The sequence below is a fragment of the Elephantulus edwardii genome, unplaced genomic scaffold, assembly GCF_000299155.1.
Source record: "Elephantulus edwardii isolate Elephantulus edwardi_28Jun2011 unplaced genomic scaffold, EleEdw1.0 scaffold00286, whole genome shotgun sequence".
NCBI lineage: Eukaryota > Metazoa > Chordata > Mammalia > Macroscelidea > Macroscelididae > Elephantulus > Elephantulus edwardii.
This window is the reverse complement of record NW_006400036.1, coordinates 2,793,105-2,813,821: the sequence shown is the minus strand read 5'-3', so window position 1 is coordinate 2,813,821 and position 20,717 is coordinate 2,793,105. Positions and strand designations below refer to the sequence as shown.

General features: G+C 40.6%; 1 protein-coding gene across 1 annotated transcript in view; it reads right to left on the bottom strand.

Moving 5' to 3' along the window:
* Nucleotides 1-20,717, bottom strand: part of MYH10 (myosin, heavy chain 10, non-muscle) — a 163,271-nt gene that overhangs the window by 141,563 nt on the left and 991 nt on the right. Inside the window, exon 2 of the mRNA XM_006900506.1 lies at nucleotides 12,472-12,847. Coding sequence (XP_006900568.1) covers nucleotides 12,472-12,816 — 345 coding nt within the window. The 5' untranslated portion in view covers nucleotides 12,817-12,847. The remainder of the gene's footprint in view (nucleotides 1-12,471; nucleotides 12,848-20,717) is intronic.

Genomic DNA, 20,717 nt, shown 5'->3' with positions numbered 1-20,717 from the left:
TTTTACATATACCATTGGGTTGTTTATAAAAACAGAACTTGTTATGACAAAGTGGAATTCATTTTAATAAAATGTTTAATGGTAAAAATACATGTAATAACATATTTGCCATCTCAACTGATTTTTGTGTATGACAACATGATTCATGCTGTAAAACCATCAGCATTATATCCTCCCCCATTTTTTTCTCATCCTGAACTCAGTGTCCCCTAAACAGTGACTCCTCTCTTCCCCCAAAACCACAAATGAATTTGGGTCTTTTTATAGTTGCCTAATTCTAGATAGATCATGTAAGTGGGATCTTGAAATATTTTGTCCTTTGCTATTGATGTCAAGTTGATTCTGACTCATCTCAACCCCACATGACAAAGTATAAGGGTTCCCTAGGCTAACATCATAATCATTAACAGACACCTATCACCAGAGACAAATGGTTTGAGATGAGACTTCAAAACAAAACAAACCACTACAAAAATGGAACAAGAATGAGAATTAAAAAAAACCAAAATTGATCAGGAGCTCTGGTGGCCTAGCAGCAAGAAGCTGCACTGCCATCACTGAGATACGCAGTTCAAATCCACCAGATGCTCTGCTGGAGAAGGAGGGGCAATCTCCTCCTCTACCAGTCAGATCTGGTTTAACAGTACACACACAAATAATAATAATAAAATTTTAAGAAAAAACAAAAACAAAAAACTGGAGTATTAACAGGACTCAGAAACTCTGGACATAAAAAAAAAGCAACACCAAAACAACCTATGTAAGATGCAAATCAAAGACAACTCCAGGTTTTCAGGTTTTTTTAAACTAAAAAAGTTCCCAAGAAAGGGAAAATAGTCTGATTTTTAGGAAATGATAATTAATTCCTTGTAAACAAGAGATTATTGTCAAGGTTGATTATTATTATTCATGAGCCATATAAAACACCTAGAAACATTAGGCTACAGAAAGCCATAGAAAAATTCTGAAAAACTGCAAAGCCTTAAGGGATAAACTGTAGGATTTTGGACACCAATTCATTTTATCAAAAGGTCACCTGCAATTTTCCATACACACTATACTGTTTTGTTCACTCACACTTGCAAACATGTGGATCGCTCTACCTGAAATGCTTATCTCCCTATCACTGAGTATTCTACTTATCTGTTAAGTGGCCCATCGATTTAAGAAAGTGGGATCTATAGACACATCATTCTATAGACCCAAAGGAAGCATGGGCCAGTGCCCCTGACAATACAACTGAGAGCTTCTAATGTCCTCTATGGGGCCCAGTGATCAAACTGGGTATGTGCACAAATCTACCCCAAAGAGAGTAATTCACCCACACCACTGCAAACACAGCATCTAGAGAAAATTCACAAAGGTGTACACAAATCATCATCCTGAAGATCCAAAGAAATTATCCATGCAAATTATTAACAGCATAAACTAAAAGAAAATCTTATGAAACAAATTTAAGTCTTCAACAGACCATAGCAAAACATGGACTCTAACAAATTGAGACAGGAATACATCAGGAAAAAACAGGTGGCGATGGCTCCGGTGGTGTACTTCATAAGGAGCTGCGAGGCTCAGCCTGAGGTGGTAACTCTGATGGTGAGTATCCACCAGGAGGTCCTCAAGGAAAACGAGGAGCAGTCTCCTCTCAGGCCGTTTACAGCCTCCTGAAAACCTGCTGGAAGGTGAGCTATCATTAGGTTCATGACATTAGGTACAATGACAGCAATGAGCATGGAAAAACTACAAGAAATCATCTGAAATAACAAACTTAAAATCTGTAGTGGTGAAAATAAAAAGCAGAATAGCTACTTAAGGAAAACAAGTGATATAGACAACACATTTAACCAGGAACAACCTCTTTCTTAAAGAAAATAGAGCAAAGGTAAAGCAGTAAAATAAAAAGAAAGTGTAAAATAAACAATAACAAATAAATCTGAGGACAGAGAAATATGGAAGGACAGGAAAAAATTGTTAGTTTTACACGTATTTTGCTAACAGAAAGGTTAGTGGTTTGAATCTACCAAGTGCTCTTAGGAGAAAAATGGACAGTCTTCTGCCATTAAGAGTTATGGCCATCTTACCCCAGTAGCAATGGCAAAGTTTAGCAGGGTAGCAAGTAATAAATACTAGAGAGGATGTGGAGAGATAGGAACATTGTTGGTGGGATTGTAAAATGGTACAACCACTCTGGAAGGCAGTTTGGCGTTTCCTAAAAAAAGGGGACATAGAAATTCCATATGACTCTGCTATTGTACTGCTTGGACTATACCCTAAGAAAATTAGAACTGAGGCACAAACAGAGACCTGTACACCATTGCTCATAGCAGCATTACTCCTCATCACAAGAACATGGAAACAGCTCAAATGCCCAATGACATTGGAATGGATTGAGAAATTATGGTACATTCACACAATGGAATACTAAGCAGCATGCAGGGGCAAAGACTTGTAAAGTACTACTTAACAGGAGAGGGACTGGAGAGTATTATGGTAAGTGAACTAAATCTGTCTCGTAAAGACAAATTAAATTTTGTATAAGACCATTATTGCAGAATGAATATGAGGGTCAGAAGGGGGTCTTAATCATAGGGTCACACAATTTGATGGGTGGAGGGAGGGATGGGTAAACGAAAGGGGAAAGATAGGGTGTGAAAAACAACGTATACAAATTTTATGAACGCTTATGTAAACCAGTATAAAAAAAATTTAAAAAAATGAAAAAATGAGTTACAGCCTTGTAAATGTGAGTGTTGCTATGAACTGAAATTGATTCTCAGGCAGCAGGTTTAAGATCAGCAATATTATTGCACTTTGGAAGAACAAAAAGGTCCTATTTTTTCTTTTAAAGCAAGAATAATAATAGACAAACCTGAAGAAATCTGGTGTGTATACTGAGTTTAATGAAAGAGTTCATCAAGTTAATAAATGGAATGGTAACATTAGACTAGAATCATTTTGCCATGCCTAACAAAATCATAAGACTCCAACGTACGGACTCAAAATAATGGACTCAAAGACAACAAAGACTGTGAAGAAGGGGCAGGACTGGGCAACACTCAGTTCTACTATACAAAGGTCATCATAAGACAGAGCCAATTTGATGACTGGGCAATGTCCATCATTATTAGGTGAATGGCAGGCAAAGACACTTGGAATGGCTGGCAGAGGCAGGCAAAACCGAAAAGGACTCACTGGTCAACCTTACTATGATAAAGTGATCCACCACCTGGTATTCTGTCTCCTGAATCTGATCTCTGGAGTTAATTACTTGTTTAAAAAAAATATTAGCAATAGAAAGATTGATTAAATACCATAGAAATTTAACAAAATCTAAAATTCTCTAACACAACTGACAATTTATCTTCAAAAAGAGAGGTGGAGAGCCCTATACATGGGAAGAGATCCGACAACCAAATACACATATAGCTAATATGGGCCTGTTTGTAACTTGACTATTCCACAGACCAACTGTGGAAAACATTTACAAGACATAAAAACATGAACACTGAGTAAATCTGATGGTATGGAAATTGAGTTGTTTTCTTTTTCAGGTGGGTAACAGTTAAATACTATACTCTGTTCTTGAGAAGCAAGATGACAAGCAGAACTTTTAGTAGCGTACAAGGCTGGGGTACAAAAATGAAGATTTCTTGGCAAGAAGCTGTACTGCAATCCCAGAGGTATGCAGTTCAAATCCACCAGATGCTCTGCTGGAGATGGAGGGGCAATCTCCTCCTGTACCTGTCAGATCCAATTTGACAGTACATACAAACAAAAATAATAAAATATTTTTTTTTAAAATTAAAAAAATAATGAAGATTTCTGAGCCATTCAGGATAAACATGCCAGGCTTCAGCTGGGATGCTTAGGGCTACCCCCTAATAGTTAGGAGACTGTAAAGCCCATTTCATAAAACCAGCAGAATCCTGATGACAAAATAAGGCAAGGGCGATGTAAGAGAACTCTAGGTCAGTCTCACTCATGAATGTGGATGCAAAACAAAACAGCAAACAGAACTCAGGAAATTGAGCAATATAGAAAAGAACACTACGTCTTTGCAAGGCTAGCTTAACATTCTAAAGGAAATTAACATTCACCATAATAACAAAATCACTTTCATCTCTTTAGATATTGAAAAAACACAGGAGGAGATTGCCCATCCTTCTCCTACAGAGCAGCTGGTGGCCTCGAACCACGTACTTTCTGATTGCAGCTCCCTGCCACTAGAGCTCTCTAATAAATGATTAGCTGATACTAAAATGTATATTAAAATGCAAAGGTCAAAAATGGTCAAAACAATCTAAAGGGACAATAGAGTGAGAGGACTTACTCTACTGGCTTTCAAGACATCTTATTTTCACACTGAAGACCAGAGATAGCACAGACTCAGGAACAGACTAGGTAGTCAACATATTTATGAACATCTGATTACGGCACTTAAAGAGCAATGGGTAAAGGACCGCTTTAGTGAACAGTACCAGATCAACTGTTGTTCTCAGGTGTCATCAAGTGACTACAATTTGCAGTGACCACAAACAACAGAACCTGCACCTTTCTCATCATCTCCTACATTCTCAAGCCTGTTGTTATCATCCCTGTGCTAACCACCTTCTTTCTCTGGCCATCCACCTTTCTCAGCATGATGTCTTTTTCCAAGGATTGATCCCTTCTGATAACATGTCCCAGGTATAGAAGATAAAGTTTTACCATTTTTGCCTTTCAAGGGCGCCTTGGTTGCACTTCCTCAAAAACTTGTTGATTCTTCTGACAGTCCACAGGACATTCAGTACTCCTCTCCAACACAATCCAAAAGCATTGATTCTTCTTCTGTCATTCTTATTTACTGTCCAACTTTCAGATGCATTGGTGGTGGCTGTTGTTAGAAGCTTTCAAGTAGAGTTTGACTCTCAGCAACCCTGTGAACAGCAGATCTGAACCCTGTCCTATCCTACGCCATCCTCATCATCTCAGACATACGTGAGTGAACTCACTGTTTCAGTCAGTGTCTGTCCATTTTATTGAGGGTTCTCCTCTTTCACTGACCCTCCACCTTTCCCAGCTCGATGTCCCTTTCCAAAGAATATTCTCTAACAACATACCCAGAGTATTTGAGATGAAGCATCATAATCCTTGCTACAAAGGAGCACTCTGTCTGCACTTTCACCATGGGATATCTGTTCCTTTAGCAGTCCATGGAATATTCAGTACCCTTCTCAAACACAAAACTAAGGTATTGATTCTTCTTCCGTCATCCTCATTCACTGTCCAGCCCACAGATGCATAGCAGGTGATTGGCTTGAGTCAGAAACACCTCAGTCTTCATACTGACATCAGTGTTCTTCAAGACTTTGGAGGAGTTCCTTATAGCAGACTTTCCTAATGCTATATGTCTCCTAAATCTCCTGACTGCTGGTGTTGATTGTGGATCCAAGTAAGATGAAATCATCAACAATTTCAATCTAAAGTACACTTGATCCATGCCATGGTCTTCACAATTACTTACTATGCATCAGAGAGCTGGACAATGACTAAGGATGATGGAAAAATCAATGCCTCTGAGTTGTGGTGCTGGAGAAGTCTTGAACATACCTTGCTTGGACTGCCAAGAGAACAAACAGGTCTGTCTTGAAAGAGGGTGAAACCAAGTTTCTCCTTGGCGGCTAGGATTTTGGAGCTCTGTCTCACACACTTTGGGCTGTCTCACACACTTTGGGCATGTGGTCAGGAGGGACCAGTCCTTGGAGAAAAACATCATGCTTGGAGGGTGGAGGGACAGTGCAGGAGAGGAAAACTCCGAATGAGATGGACTGATACAGTAACTGGGTGTAATGGGAGTAGGTATGCTGAAATCGGTGAGACTGGCTCAGGACAGGGCAGGCTTCAGAGCTGCTGTACATAAGGTCTCTATGAGTCAAAGACTACTCAAAAGCACATAACAACATGATGTTGCCTACTGGCCCAATGGCGAGAATTTTCAGTTTCTTGATGTTGCAATGTAATCCATATTGAAAGCTGTAGTCCTTCAGATGCATAGGAATCAACTGAAAATAGCATTGCTTGATCAAGCACACCTTAATCCATACACTGACATCAATGCTCTTCAGCACTTTGGAGAGTTCCTTCTCAGCAGAATTTCCTGTTGCAGCATATCTTTTAGGGAGCGCTGGGGGCCGAGTGGCAAAAAGCTGTGCTTCAATTGCGAAGGCATATGATTCAAGGTCACCAGCTGCTCTGCAGAAGGCTGGGCAATCTCCTGCTGTTGCAATGAACTGCCTCTGAAAACCCACCAGAGGGTCAGCTATGAGTTGGTTCCAACTCGATGGTACACAACAACATATCTTTTGTTTTCTTGACTGCTGGTATCAAGGGGATATTCAAGCAAAATGAAATCACTGACAAATTCAATCTTTCTCCATCTATCATAACGTTGTCTATTGGTCAATGGTAAGGATTCTTCTTTTCTTGATGTTAAAATATAATCTATATTGAAGGTTTTAGTCTTCTGCAGTAAGTGCTTTAAACCCTTTTTATTTTTCTGCAAGGAAGGTTGTGTCATCTGCATAATGCAAGCTGTTGATAAGTCTTCCTTCAATCCTAATGCCATACTAGTCTTCATATAGTTCAAATTTTCAAATTATTTGCTCAGGATATAGATTGAATAGGTGTGGGGAAATGCTACAACCCTGACAGACCTTTCCTGATTTTAAATCATTTCATATTCCCTTGTTCAATCAAAAACTGTTTCTTGGTCTGTGTATAGTAGACTTCTTATCAGCACAATTAAGTGTTCTGAGATTCCAATTCTTCTCAATTTTACTCATAATTTGGTATGACTCATACAGTCAAGTGCCCTTGCATAATCAATAGAACATAAGTAAAAATGTTTCTGGTAGTCTCTGTTTTTAACCAAGATCCATCTGTCATCAGCAGTAATAACCCTAATGTCATAGCCTCTTCTAAACTCAGCTTGAGTTTCTGGAGATTCCCTGTTGATGTACCCGTTCCAGCTGTTTTTTCATAAACTAAAGCAGGTTTCTCTTTGGAGGCAAGGATTCTGAAGCTTCGTCTGACATACTTTGGAAATGTTGTAAGGAGGGACTAGTCTCCTTGCAGAGGGACGTCATGCTTGGGAAGGTGGAGGGACAGCGCAGAAGACAACCCTGGATGAGATGGATTGATTCAGTCACTGGGGTCAGGGGGACCGCTGTGTCAGAGACAGTAAGTTTGGCACAGGATAGAGCAGGGTTTAGGGCTGTTGTACATAGGGTCACTATGAATCGTAAGCTACTTGACGACACATAACAACAACAAAGCAAGATTTTACTTGCATGTGATATTAAAGAAATGGTGTGATACATTCCACATTCTGATGGATTAACTTTTTTTCAAATGGAAACAATTAAGGATTCCTTCCATTCAGTTCTGGAAATCTCAATGGGTCAATTAGATAGCCATACTGGGAAAGGAAGGGACGTCTGGTGACAATATAGTTTAGACATTCAGCTGCTTATCAAAAGGTTTGTGGCTGGACTTCCACCAGCAGCTCTGCAGGAGGAAGACGAGGCAGTCTTGAAAGATTTACAGCCTTGGAAACCTTACGGACAGTTCAGTTCTGTCCTATAGGGTCACTGCACTCAATGGCAATGAGATGAGGAAAGAGGAGGAGAAGATCCATCTTGCCTTTCCTTCATACTATATACAAAATTCAATTCCAAATGGAATTGAGGTTGACGCGAAGAAATGTATCACTAAATTCCCTTGCCCTTGACCTCAAACTGAGTGAGGCCAACAAGCGATATCAATAGGAGATTGAAGGTAGGAGGAAACGCTCTGTGTATTTCTTTCCCAGGCTCCCTCCTTGGCATTTCTTTGATGGTCTGAATCTCTTTTTAATTAAGGCCATAATTTCTATAAAGTTGTGGTTGTTGTTACCCAAATACCTGTAATCAGTTTCGACCCTTTATCTCTTTCCAGAGGTTATGAATCTTTGCGGGAGGAAACTTCTCATCTTTCTCCCTTAAAGCAACTGGTGAATTCAAACTGCCAGCCTTCACCTATCATGCAGTGCACTACACCACAACAGCTCCTGGGTGGCAGCTGTTAGTGGCCCCTTGACTCATGGGAACTCTGTGCACAACAGAAAAAACCTGTCTGGTCCCATACCCTTCCTTTACCCTTAATTGGCTGTGGTCCAAAGGGGGTTTCACTGACTGACTTCTGGAAGATGTCTTTTCTTGCTAGTACATCTCAGTCTGAAAGAACCACTCTTCATCAATGCAACACATAAGCCTCCAATGACAAATGGGCTGTGGCTGCACATATAAAGCATACTCACTGGGATGTGAACCCAAGATTTCAACCACTGAACCACCACTGTCTCCAAATCCTATCCAAACCCTCTCTATAGGAGTCTTTGGGTGGTGCAAATAGTTAAGCATTCAATGACTTGAAGAAAGGTTGGGGGCTTGATACTGTCCAAAAGTGTCTTCTTGGAAGACAGACCAAGAGATGTGCTTTACAAAGATCATGGTCTTGAAAACCCACATGGAACTGTCTATTTACAAGAACCAACACCAGTACCTGCTGCCCCTGAGTCAATTAACTCCTCATCCTTCCTGTGGTTCACATTTCTGCTACCTCTTCTACCCTATCCCTTCCTGTCTGTGGGCTTTCTCCTGGGAAAGTGCTGCCCCTTTGATTTTGTATGATTGACTGTTCTAAGGAGTAAGGATTTACCCTCTAGATATTTATATAAGTTCACCTCTTAGGACTGTCTATTCCTTGGATGAAAGTTGAACAACCAGGGTGAGTTTAGTTCCAGGCTGGAAGGGTGACTAGGGCAACAGTCTTGGTGGTGGCCATTTTTGTAACTTGTTCCATATCTCCACCCCCCCTCCTCCGCCCCCAGTCCAGGATCACTATGTGATCCTTTTCAGAGAGGTAAGCAGTGGTAGCCAGGCATCACCTAGTTCTTCAGGCCTCAGGGTCACAAACGTTGACATCTGCACAGCCCATTTTTCCTGGAGACTGACTGTGTCTATCCATCTTTCCTTTTCTCTTTCCTGTTGCAAGTAGACAGAGAACAATCACGGCATCTTAGATGGTGATATCAATGGATGATTTTTCAGTAGTTGCCAGGTCTTTCTTCTGAGGTACCTCTGGTGTCAGACCTCCAATCTTCTGGTTAGCAGCTAAGCCCATTTAACTCTTTACACCACCTACAGATGTTATTTTTAACACTGTCTGACAAATAGTTTAGTTAAGCATATTTTATATCAGTTAGTCTAGTGAATAAAAAGTGTTGGAATTTTAAAAAGATGTAGCCAGCTTCACGATTTGGCTTGTGGCTTGGAGGAAGCATAGGTACAAATTTCCCTGGTCATCCCGCTACCAGCCACTTCTGCCACGCTGCTCAAGTTTAACCTCAATGAGACCAAAGCCATGTACCTGAGGTGTACCAGTAGGGAAGTTAGTGCAACGTCCACTCTGGCCCCCAAGATCAGCCCGCTGGGTTTATCTCAAATACAAGTTGATGACGGCATTGCCAAGGCCACTGGTAGTGTCTGTAAAGGATGCAGGATTAACATGAAACTGACCAGTCTGAGGTGGTAGTGCCTTCCACCTCTGCTCTGGTCATCAAGACCCTCAAGAAGCCACCCAGTGGCCGAGAGGAGTAGAAAAATCTTAAACACAATGGGAATTTCCCTTTTGATGAGACTATCAGTATTGCTCATCAGATGCAACACAGATCTTAAGCCAGAAAACTCTCAGGACTATTAAAGAGATCCTGGGAACTGCTCGAACCCAGGAGTGAGCTTCAGTGCTGAGGGCCACCACCTTCATGACATCACAGATGACATCCACAGTGGTGCTGTGGAATGTCCAGCTAGGTAAGAAGTGCGGTTGAAAGATGCCACTAAAGGATTGTCTGGTTTAAAAACAAAGTAGCTACCTTACCTTGCCATTCTGACAACTACTTACATCTTTACTTCAAGGAACCCACCATACTTTATATGCAGCAAAAGTGCATTATACATATTTCCCATTTCATCCCACAGGTAAGACAGACTTGCGTTCAAGGGTTCAGATTTAATAAAATCCTTTTTATTTTTCTTGCTTTACTTGTTAAGGTTTTCAAAACTGGCCACTCCATGCATAATCTAAAACTGATCCACCTCTCAAAATGTAAAGAGGGTGAGAAGTTAACATTACAATCCAGTGATTCTTAATTCCCCAGTTTCTCCCTACCTTACTGTCATCAACCCTCTACATCATCAAAACCTCTATGCAGGCTTTGATCCAATGGTTCCCATCTGTCTTTGCATGCCCAGACTCTGAAATCACTGAACTAACCTCAAGAGCCCCTTCAACTTGCTGGATGTTAAAAAAAAAAAAAGAAAAAGGGTATTTTCTTTTTCTGTCTGCTGTGTGCCAGACACTACACTAGGACTAAAATAAACAGTAAGCAACATCTCCCTGCATTCACAGACCTAACAACCATTTTAGATCCATTTAGTGATCCAGAAAACTCATAGACATAAAACATGGTGTTTTTATACGCTCTGCCACGCAACCTCAACTGGATAGTCAGCCCTCCTCCTTGGCCTCTTCTATTTTCCAAAGCTCTTCCACTCTCCTCAAGCCATCTTCCCAGCCCTAATGCCTCTAGCTTTCTTTGCAAGCGAATTCACAGAGCTAAGGAGATAAACAGATGGTAGAGACCATCAGATTTGAAATTGTTCTGTCAAAGGTCATACAAGAACTTTTCATTTTCACATTTTCTCAAAGCTAGCTCCTTCCAAAGACACTGATGGTAAATGAGTAAATGCTCAGCTGCTAAGAAAGAGGTTTGTCTCCCACACCCACATCAGAGGGTAAGTACACCTGATGATCCGTTTCCACATAGATCATAGCCCAGGACATCCGATGGGCAAGTTCTACTGTTATACAAGGCTGCTCAGAGTCAGAATTTACTGGAGGCCACACGACAGCATCTCCCTCCTAGATTCCAGATCACATGGTAGCTCCTCAAGGAGGCCTGGGCAAAGCCAACTGACTTACTCTATGCAGCAGCCCTGCTTCACTTCCTACAAAACAAATCACTCACTCTCTTAAGTTCTCCAACTTATGTTTCCTCATCTTGATCATAATAGGAGGGACCTCATGACAGCACAGCTTCACATTAACCCAATCCTAGGTCCTAGAACACAGTAACTCACTCAATGCTGTTGGGTCAAACTGACTCATAAGTATCCTCTATTGGGTTTCTGAGACTACAAAGTACATGAGAAAACACTGCCCATCTTTCTCCTGTAATGGATTTGAAATGGCAGAGAAGCGTCACTTTTGGGCTAGCAGTGGCCCTATGAACTAGGCCATCAGAGCTCCCTAGAAGAGAGAAAATGCTCAGTAAATATTTGTAGAGATACTCTGTTGCTGTGAAGGAACTCTGGTGGTGTAGTGTGTTACATATTGCCATGTGAAAAAAAAGGTCAGTGGTTTGACTCCACTAGCTGTTCTACCACAGAAAAATGGGCAATCTCCTCCTGTAAAGGTTTATAGGCTTGAAAGCAAACAGAGGGTCACGAAGAGTTGTGCTGTAATCAGCTCCACAGCAGTGGGTTTGGTGGTTACTATTCTTCCAAGTCGGCTGTCTCAGCAACCTTAAGTATAATAGCACTCTGTGGCACGCTCCATCCACAAAAGTCAACTGCCCCTTTTCAAATCCACAGTTATCAGTCCCTCAACTTTTATCTCTACTTCTTTTCATTCAAAGTCATTCCACCTTTGTCTATTATCCCCTCAAAACTCCTTTACTCCTCTAGATTTGTCCCCCAGTATCTTTCTTGTACCTTTCCTCTCTACCTGATATCACATTATTTTTGCATTCTATACGTTCACGTTCAGTGACACCATCACGACTTGTCGGCTGGTAACCACAGGAAAACCTCAAGTTTCAATCTCACCCTTAACTGTTTCCTCTTAAAAAACTCCGCATTCATCTTTCCCATTTCCTTGTACCCTAGGAGACTTAACTACTTTCTTTGCAATCAAATCTCTAAACTCACAGCCCTTTCCTTGGCATTTATCAACTTGCTGTCTGCATCTTATTACAATGCTCCCTTTTCCTTTCAGCCCATCTTCTTTTTTTTTTTTAATTAATTTTTTTCAGCCCATTCTTATTGTCTTATAGTCTTTCTCCCATTACATTCCTGCAGACTTCCATAAATCTCCAAGTATCATTTTATTATACCTATTTTGCTGATTGGATTATTTAAAATAAAGTGTTACGGTTTAAAGCAAAGTAAGACTTGGGTATTCGGGACTCAATCCTTATATCTTTAACAAAACAGCAATGTTAAACAGACCGTGTGAGTGTTCTGTGTTCTCATTTGATTATAATATAATTATGCATAATTAACATTACTTCTGAATCACCACTTCACATGACCAGTTGGGAGGACTACTTACATAGATAAGTCCCGAATAGTAGCGATCCTTCAGATTATGTAAAACAGAAGCTTCATTCAAGCATGTCAATTCGGCCATATCTTCCACCTTAGAAAACTTTGGTGGGTTCATCTTCTGAATATCATCTTTGTTGACCATTGCTTTCTTTCCATTCTCAGCCAGCTCAACCATAACTTCATCTCCCCGCTCTTCTTTGATACTAGCTGCCTCAAAGCCATGGCGTTCTGATGGAATCCAAACTAACTTTTTAGCCGTCCAATCAGCTTGAGTGGCAGGGTTGTAGATAACAGCCCTATCCACAAAGAGATATCTCTCTGGATCTTCGAGTCCAGTTCTTTGCGCCATTGTAAGCAGAAGGCTCTAACAGCAAGCACCTCTAAAAAAAGAGAAGGAAAAAATATTAGATATCTAAAAGCATAAAAAAATCCAAAAGTTTTTGTTTTCTAAAAACTTAAATTATTTTAACGTCTAAAACTATAAAAAAAACTCTATAGTAAAGATCTAGAGTATTCTCATAGCTACACCAAGAGAACTTCCAAGGTAAATCAGGTGTGGACTGGTTGTCTGATGACCACTCAAAACTGTCCTCAGTTACTGAGGGCTGAAAAATAAGCAGAAGGAAAAAGAAAGTCCAGGATATAAAAGTAAGAGTACAGTTTATTAGTGCGGTTTTCATCTCTTCTTACACCCTCCACCACAAAGAGTTAAGAAGGGAAAGGGAAAAGAAAAAAGATTTTTTTTTTTTTTTTTTTTTTTTTTAAGAAAAAAGATTTATAACAAAATCATGGTGTGGTACAAGAATACAGCTATTTAATCAGATTAAGACTGCTCAGAAGAGCAAAGAAATAAGTGCCTTTGATCATACAAGACATCCAAGTTCTTCCCCAATGAAAGCCTCAAATCAGTCCCTTGTAGCTTTCTCTACAGTCCCCTGTGGTCTTTATGTGATCAAATGGAGCCATAGAAGGCAAGTGTGGTTTCACTGCAACGCAAAAGCCTTTCAAGCTCATGACAGGCGCTAGCCTGGCCATCCAGGTCTCCATTCCTGCAGCTGCTCCTACTCCCTCGGTCTCCTCTTCAGCCTAGCACTCCATCATTCATCATTGTTCATTACATCACCTAGTGTGCTGTCCTTTTAGAATGTGTGGTTCAGGAGCCAACAGGGTATTTTCTAAATAGTCTGACCCGTGCAGAAAAGAAGCTATTGGTTAACCTTCAGCTACATCAAGTCAAGAAAAGACTGTTCCTGTGCCTTTTACTATTAACATATTCTCAAGACCCAATTAGTTTATTCAGCCCTCTCTGGGGGCATTGGTGACTCAATGGTAGAACGCTCACCTTTCACACAGAAGGCCAGGGCTCGATTCCTAGCTAATGTATCTTTTGGCTACTACCTAACTGTAAGCAGGGGCTTGGATGTTGCTATGATATTGAATAGGCTTCAATGGAGATTCCAGACTGAGAGAGATAAGCAAGAAAGGACTGGGAACCTACGTGTACAAAATGAGCCAATGAAAAATCCAAGGATCACAACACTCTAACTTGTTAGGGGCTCAGGGCTGACTTGATAGCAGTAAACAGTAATAACAGCAGTAGCAACAGCATTTACTCTTAGCTGATAAGGAGCGATTGGCTTTAAGTTCTATATATGCTGCACCTAAGCTACCTCTCCTCAGATACTTGTGCTTTTGGGATCAAATGACAGGATTTTATATTCACCACTCATCTTCCTGATATGACTCATCTTTCTGGGCACAGCATTAACATCAGCGCAAGAGAGGAAGACCCTCGATGAGATGGATCAATTCAGTGACTGGGGTAATGGGAGTAGGTGTGTCAAAGACAGTGAGGCTGGCACAGGATAGAGCAGGGTTTAGGGCTCTTGTACGTAGGGTTGCTTTGAGTCAGCAAGCAACTTGAAGGCACATAATAACAACAACATTAAAAAATCCAGGGTATTACAAAGTTTCATAAAAATTTTCCATTACTTCATCCGAACCAAGCAAGGAGGCAGCTAAGTACCTACTCTCCTTTATCAAGTCCCCCTAGAACCATCTCCACAAGGCTGGGGGTCCTTGTAAATAAGAAGTCAGAAAGTAATAATAAAATAGTTCAAAGTTGCTAAACCCTTAACCTTGAGTCCAGAGATGAATTTCAATCTCCTTAAAATGCTTTGTGTCTACACATGCCGTTATGTTGTTCTTGTTATAGATAACATCAAGGCAGAATCAACTCATAGCTGACCCTCTAGTACATTTTCAGAGATAATAAACTGGACAGGAGGAGACTGTCCATCTTTCCCCTGCAGAGCAGCTGGTGGGTTCAAACCATGTCTTTAGGTTGGCAGCATAACTCCTTAGCACCAGGCAACCAGAGCTCTCCCTACACATGCATATATCCTAAGCCAACCTCACCATCTTTGACATACCTGCACTGCCAATCCATCTAATCCAGGGTCTTTCTCTACTGAGCCGACCTGGGTCTTTCTCTACTGAGCCGACCTTCTATCCTTCCATGCATGATGTCCTTTGCCAAGGACATGCCCAAAGTATGAGAGATGGAGCAAAGAATACTTTTGTTGTTACATCCTGTTGGGTCATTTGTGACTCACAGTGACCCTATGTACAAAAGCTCTGAACTCTGCTCTATCTTGAGCCAATTTCACTGTCTCAAACATACCTACTCCCATTATCCCAGTCACTGAGTCACTCCATCTCATCTGGGATCTTCCTCACTTGCACTGTCCCCTCCACCTTTCCAAGCTTGATGTCCTTCTCCAAGGACTGGTCCCTGTTGGCAACATGCCCAAAGTATGTGAGACAGAGCTTCAAAATCTTTGCCTCCAAGGAGCATCCTGGTTTCAACCTTTCTGGGACAGACTTGTCAATTCAATACTCTTCTCCAGCACCACAACTCAAAGCCATCGATTCTTCTTCTATCATGCTATCTTTAAATTCTCAAAGGGATATGTGTCCTAAAATGTTAATCTGCTAGTGGATATCTACATCAGCCCTTTAATCTTTAAGAATCATTTACTGGAATCAAATAGCTAATACTAAGTCAAGCAACCAGTGGCTCTGGAGTCTAAACCAATTTGTGGTAACCTACGTATGTCAAAGCGAGCTGTGTGCCACAGAGTCTAAATGACAGGTTTTTCTAAAACAGCCTGCTAAACTTTTCTTCAGGGATATCTGTAGGTATAGTCAGAAACCCTAACCCTTCCTTTAACAGCCTAGTGCTTCACCATTTGTACCACTCAGGAATTCCAAATAATCTCCAGAAATTATATGCTACAATGTAATGCATTGTAAACACCCACGCTTTACCATTTTTAAACCTCAACAGGCACTGTAATCACCTGGTGATTGAAGACCTACAAGGCTTTTATAATAGATTGCTAGACCCCCATCTCCAGAGTTTCTTATTCAGTGGGTGGATGAGAAATGTATTCAGCGGGTAGACCCAAGAATCTGCCCATTCGGGTACATCCCAGATGATGGTGATGCACTGGGTCTGGAGCCACACTCAGTCACTGAACTATAGTTCTCTGGTTGCTACATTACTAAGAGGCATGATGGGATAAACAAGAACGATGAAATCCAACAATCTAGAAATCCTAACATTATTTAACACTATGTTAATGTTTTAAGTGCTATGGACATAAATGAAACAAAAATCACAAATTAAAGCAATGAAAAACAAATTATCACAAAATTGAACATTAAGGCTTTTACAAATCAAAGCATATGCTAACATATTTTATAGCTAAAGTTGAGTTTGCCTTCTTAAGCACCTGCTCAGAAACAGACAATTCCTAATCCTGAGGAATGGTTTCCAATGCCCATTATTTTTTTTTTATGCCCATTATTTTTAGGAAATACACTAATAAATTACTAACAAGTTTTTAGTATCTCCAATTTGTACACTCTACCCTGCTAATAAAAAAAGACAGTTCTGAGTGGGAATCATGTTGGTTGATTTTGGAGACGAACAAGACATACATTCTGGTTTAAGAAGGTCAATCAATGGGAAGAGTGCTAGTACATAGAGGGTATTGCAACTAACACCACAAAAGAAAATGTGTGTAAATTGCTGAATGGGAAACTAATTTACTCTATAAACTTTCACCCAAACGATTAAAGTTTTAAAAATAATTAGGGGGAAGAGTGTCTACTGAAAGAGAAAATATCAATTACAATTATATCATGATAAAACATTATTCTTATAACTCTTTTTAGGTATAAAATACAGGATAGGAAAAGATTATTTCTAACGTGTTTTTTTTTTTAAACTTTAGAAAGTTTTTCACAACCAGCTGACACATACATGTTTCTTTAATTTTACACTGGGCAGGTAATTACATGCTTATATTTAGTTTGCAACTATGAATTAGGGTGAATTAACAACTCATTTCCAAGGCAGGCCTTCTTTTCAATCTTAAATTCTCTATTTTAATGTCATTTTCATCAAACTGGCAGATTTTAAATTATCCAATCCTCTCTCTAGCTATTAAATTTAAATCTCAATGGGAAGATGCTTATAATTTTACAATAAAAAATCTTATCACAAAATTACAAACTGCTCCCCATTTAGTGAAGAGAAATTTTATACACATGACTTTAAAGTGCTCAGTATATTAGCAATTGTACCAATGATTGCTAATGTAGCTGTTGTTGTTATGTGACGACAAGTCACCTGCAACCCATAGGGACCCTAAATATAGCAGCTCTGAAGCCTGCCCTATCTATCCTGAGCTAGTCTCACTAATTCCAACACACCAATCCCCAACCCCCATTGCCTCAGTTACTGTATCAATCCATCTTATCTGGGATCTTCCTTTCCTGCACTATCCCTCCACCCTTCCAAGCATGATGTCCTTCTCCAAGGACCAGTCTCTCCTAGCCACATACACAAAGTATGTGAGATAGAGCTTCAAAATCCTAGCCTCCAAGGAGAAACTTGGTTTCACCCTGGCCAAACAGACCAGTTTGTTTTCTTGGCAGTTCAAGACTCCTCCAGCACAATTTGAAGGCATAGATTCTTCTTCTGTCATCCTTAGTCAATGTCCAGCTCTCTGATGTATAGCAAGAAACTACAAAGAGCATGGCATGGATAAGGCTCACCTTAGTCTCTCGTCTGACATCATTGCTTTTCTCTCTGGAGAGGTCCCTGACAGCAGATTTTCCCAGTACAATTCATCTTTTCATTTCCTGACTGCATTATAAATTACTTTTCTATATTTTTCTACAATGAAACACTGTAAGCACAGTTCTCATTACTTTTCTCAACTTTCTGAAACTTGATGAAACACTGTGAGGACAGTTTCCGCCCTGTACCCAGAGCATGGGCATGAGATGATCTAGACTATTATTACAGGAGTGGTCCCGGGCCTGTGGAGTGAGCTTCAGCCTCTCCTCCACATTCCAAAATCTACAGTTCCTTCTAATTCTGACCTAAATTTTTAGCATGTTATATACTATCATTCCTACGGTCTTCTTGCCCTACCTTGCACTGTGCTTAACAGATAACTGTTGTTGTTGTATACCATATGGCTGGGATCAACCGATAGCTGACCCTCTGGTGGTTTTTCAGAAGCGGTTAATCCTGCTGGAGGAGACTTTCCGTCTTTCTCCAGTGGGGCTGCAGGTGGCCGTGAACTGCCTGTCTTAGGGCTTGCAAGCACAGCTTCTTGCCACGAGGCCACCTGAGCTCCACAGTAAACAGTAGCATCTCAAATAGTCTAATTAATGGACTACATGAAGTCAGTGAAGATCATTTTGTTAATTTTAACTCCTAACTTGTGACTACCATATGTTTGGGTGTTTTGTTTTTGGGTGGCTTTTTTTTTTTTTTCCAATTTATTGTGTATTTGGTCCTTGATCTGGATAATAGTGGTGTTTAAAAATGTACCATTCCAAAATGCTGTCTTGATGAAAGGAGAATAATAAAACATAAAAATTAAATAGTATTGTTATTGTAAGGGAATTCTGGTGGCCTAGTGGTTGGTATGAAGCTGTGCTGCGAATCTAAAAGCACATGGTTTAAATCTAATTGCTTATCCAAGGTAGAAAGATGGACAATCTCCTCTACTGCAATTTGCTGCCTCTGAAAACCTGCTGGAGGGTCAGCTATGGGTCAGTTCCAACTTGGTGGTACCTAACAACATCATAGTAACATTGTTATTCTATACAGCCAACTATGACCAGGCACTATCCTAAGCAGTTTACATATATGTCATCTCTTAATACTCACAGGGTCTTATGAGGTAGGTACTATTAATATCTCCATTTTGAAGAGGGAGAATCTGAGGCACAAAGCCAATAAATGGCCTAAGGTTACAAACCTAACTAGTAGTACAGCTAGGATTAAATCTGAATACCAGCTGTAATGGTGGGAGGGTGAGAGGGAGAGAATTCTGGAGGATAGGCATTGTTCTTAGGTGCCCTCATGTTGACTAGGGCTCAAAACGATGCTATAAACAACAGATGTGAACCTTGCCCTGACCTGTACTACCTCTGTCGTGCTCAAGTCCATGGTAGGATATACAAGTCCATGGTTGGATATACCACAGACTGCCTCTCTACTAAATAAAACCCTATCAATTGTGACTAAAGAAGATAAGCTTGGCCAATGATCACCATGTTTGAATATACCAGTACTATCTGGCAGAGGCTATTTCCTTTTTAAAAAAAACCCTAAACTTAGGGGGGAAAGGAATACATATGAAACTTTGTAATAAACATAAAGATCATCTGAATGTTCTTGATCTACTTGAAGTACCTAATCATACTAAACACATTTAAAGTATGAATTAACCAAGCTCTCATCCCATTCATTGAGGTTAAACATGCACATATCTCCCCCACTGAGAGGCTCAGTCCCTCTCCAGGCCATTTGTTAAATTCAAAATTTCTCAACTGTCTCCTAGTACCTTCTGTCGTTATAGCTATAAGGAAACTACATATATACACATTTGTGTGTATGTATGTATGATGCATATAAAAGATGAATAAATTATCCACAATAGAGCATCCTTTAAAGATGGATAAACTACAACAGAATCACCCAATCTGTGTAACAGCACAATTGAGATCATTTACATTACAGAGGTGTCAAGCCTATTAATCTCTCAAAATTCTTTATCAAATGATCACCAATACAACTCAAATGCAAAAGAAAACTTTTGGTATTTATGGCCCCACAACTCAGACCTTCACACTTGTGCTAAAATATAGTCAAAACTGAACCCAACATAACTAAGAATTTTAATTCTTCTTATGAGACAAGAAAATACACAAACGGCTGAGGCACAGTCTCTTACATGTCCTTCAAATTTTCCTCCATCTCACCTTCCAACCAGCCTCTCTCCATTGGAATGATCTCCCTCAGGAGTCCAAATAAAAAGCCCAGTACTCCCAGGTCACATCCCTTTGCTACAAAGGCTCGTGCTGTATTGCACAACTACACCATATGCTTTCTCCAGATAAGGAGAGGGGAGAACCGAATTTAAGAGGCAGAAGTAAGAGATGCATAAAATGGCCACTTTTCCAGAATCTGAGGCAGGGGCATACTTAAACATGAAAAGCAGGGGTCTAAAGAAATCATTAATGAAGGCACATGCATACAGGGGACAAAAACAATAAATAGATTACGGTTTTCCAGAGTGAAATACTATAAAAAATAATTAAGCTTGACTCAAAGAATTCCTCAGTTTCAACTGAGGCGGGTTGGGGAGGGAAATCTCAGTGATGTCAAAGTATTATATTTAGTATTTTATTATTCCGCGAAAACAGCAGTCTTTGTTTCATTTGCAGTCTGGGTCTACCCCGCCTGCTTTCCCTACCCCACCCTGGCCCACCCCACCCCCTTCCATCCACCGCAGTGATCTTGAAAGGAGCTGCAGACGCCCTAAAGAACAGAGATAACGGTCACAGGGGCCACATTACCCGAGGCTCACAGCCGCGACTTGGACGCGCGGTATTGCACACCTCCGGCCGAAGGCCCCAGGTCCCTGGGAGGCCTAGGCTGGAAACCTCCCCTGTCCCGGGGTCGCCTCCGCCCACCGCAGGCCCACAAAGCTCCCGCCAAGTCGGCCTCTTCAACTTCCCTCAAACCCCGTTCCAGTCCTATTTTATCTTATTTGGGGTCAGGGTGTGACACCAAGTGCAGAAGGCAAGGAAGAGACTGCGGCGAGTCAGTCCCCGACCACTCACACAATAAAAGCTCAGGGGCGAGGCTGGCCCTCC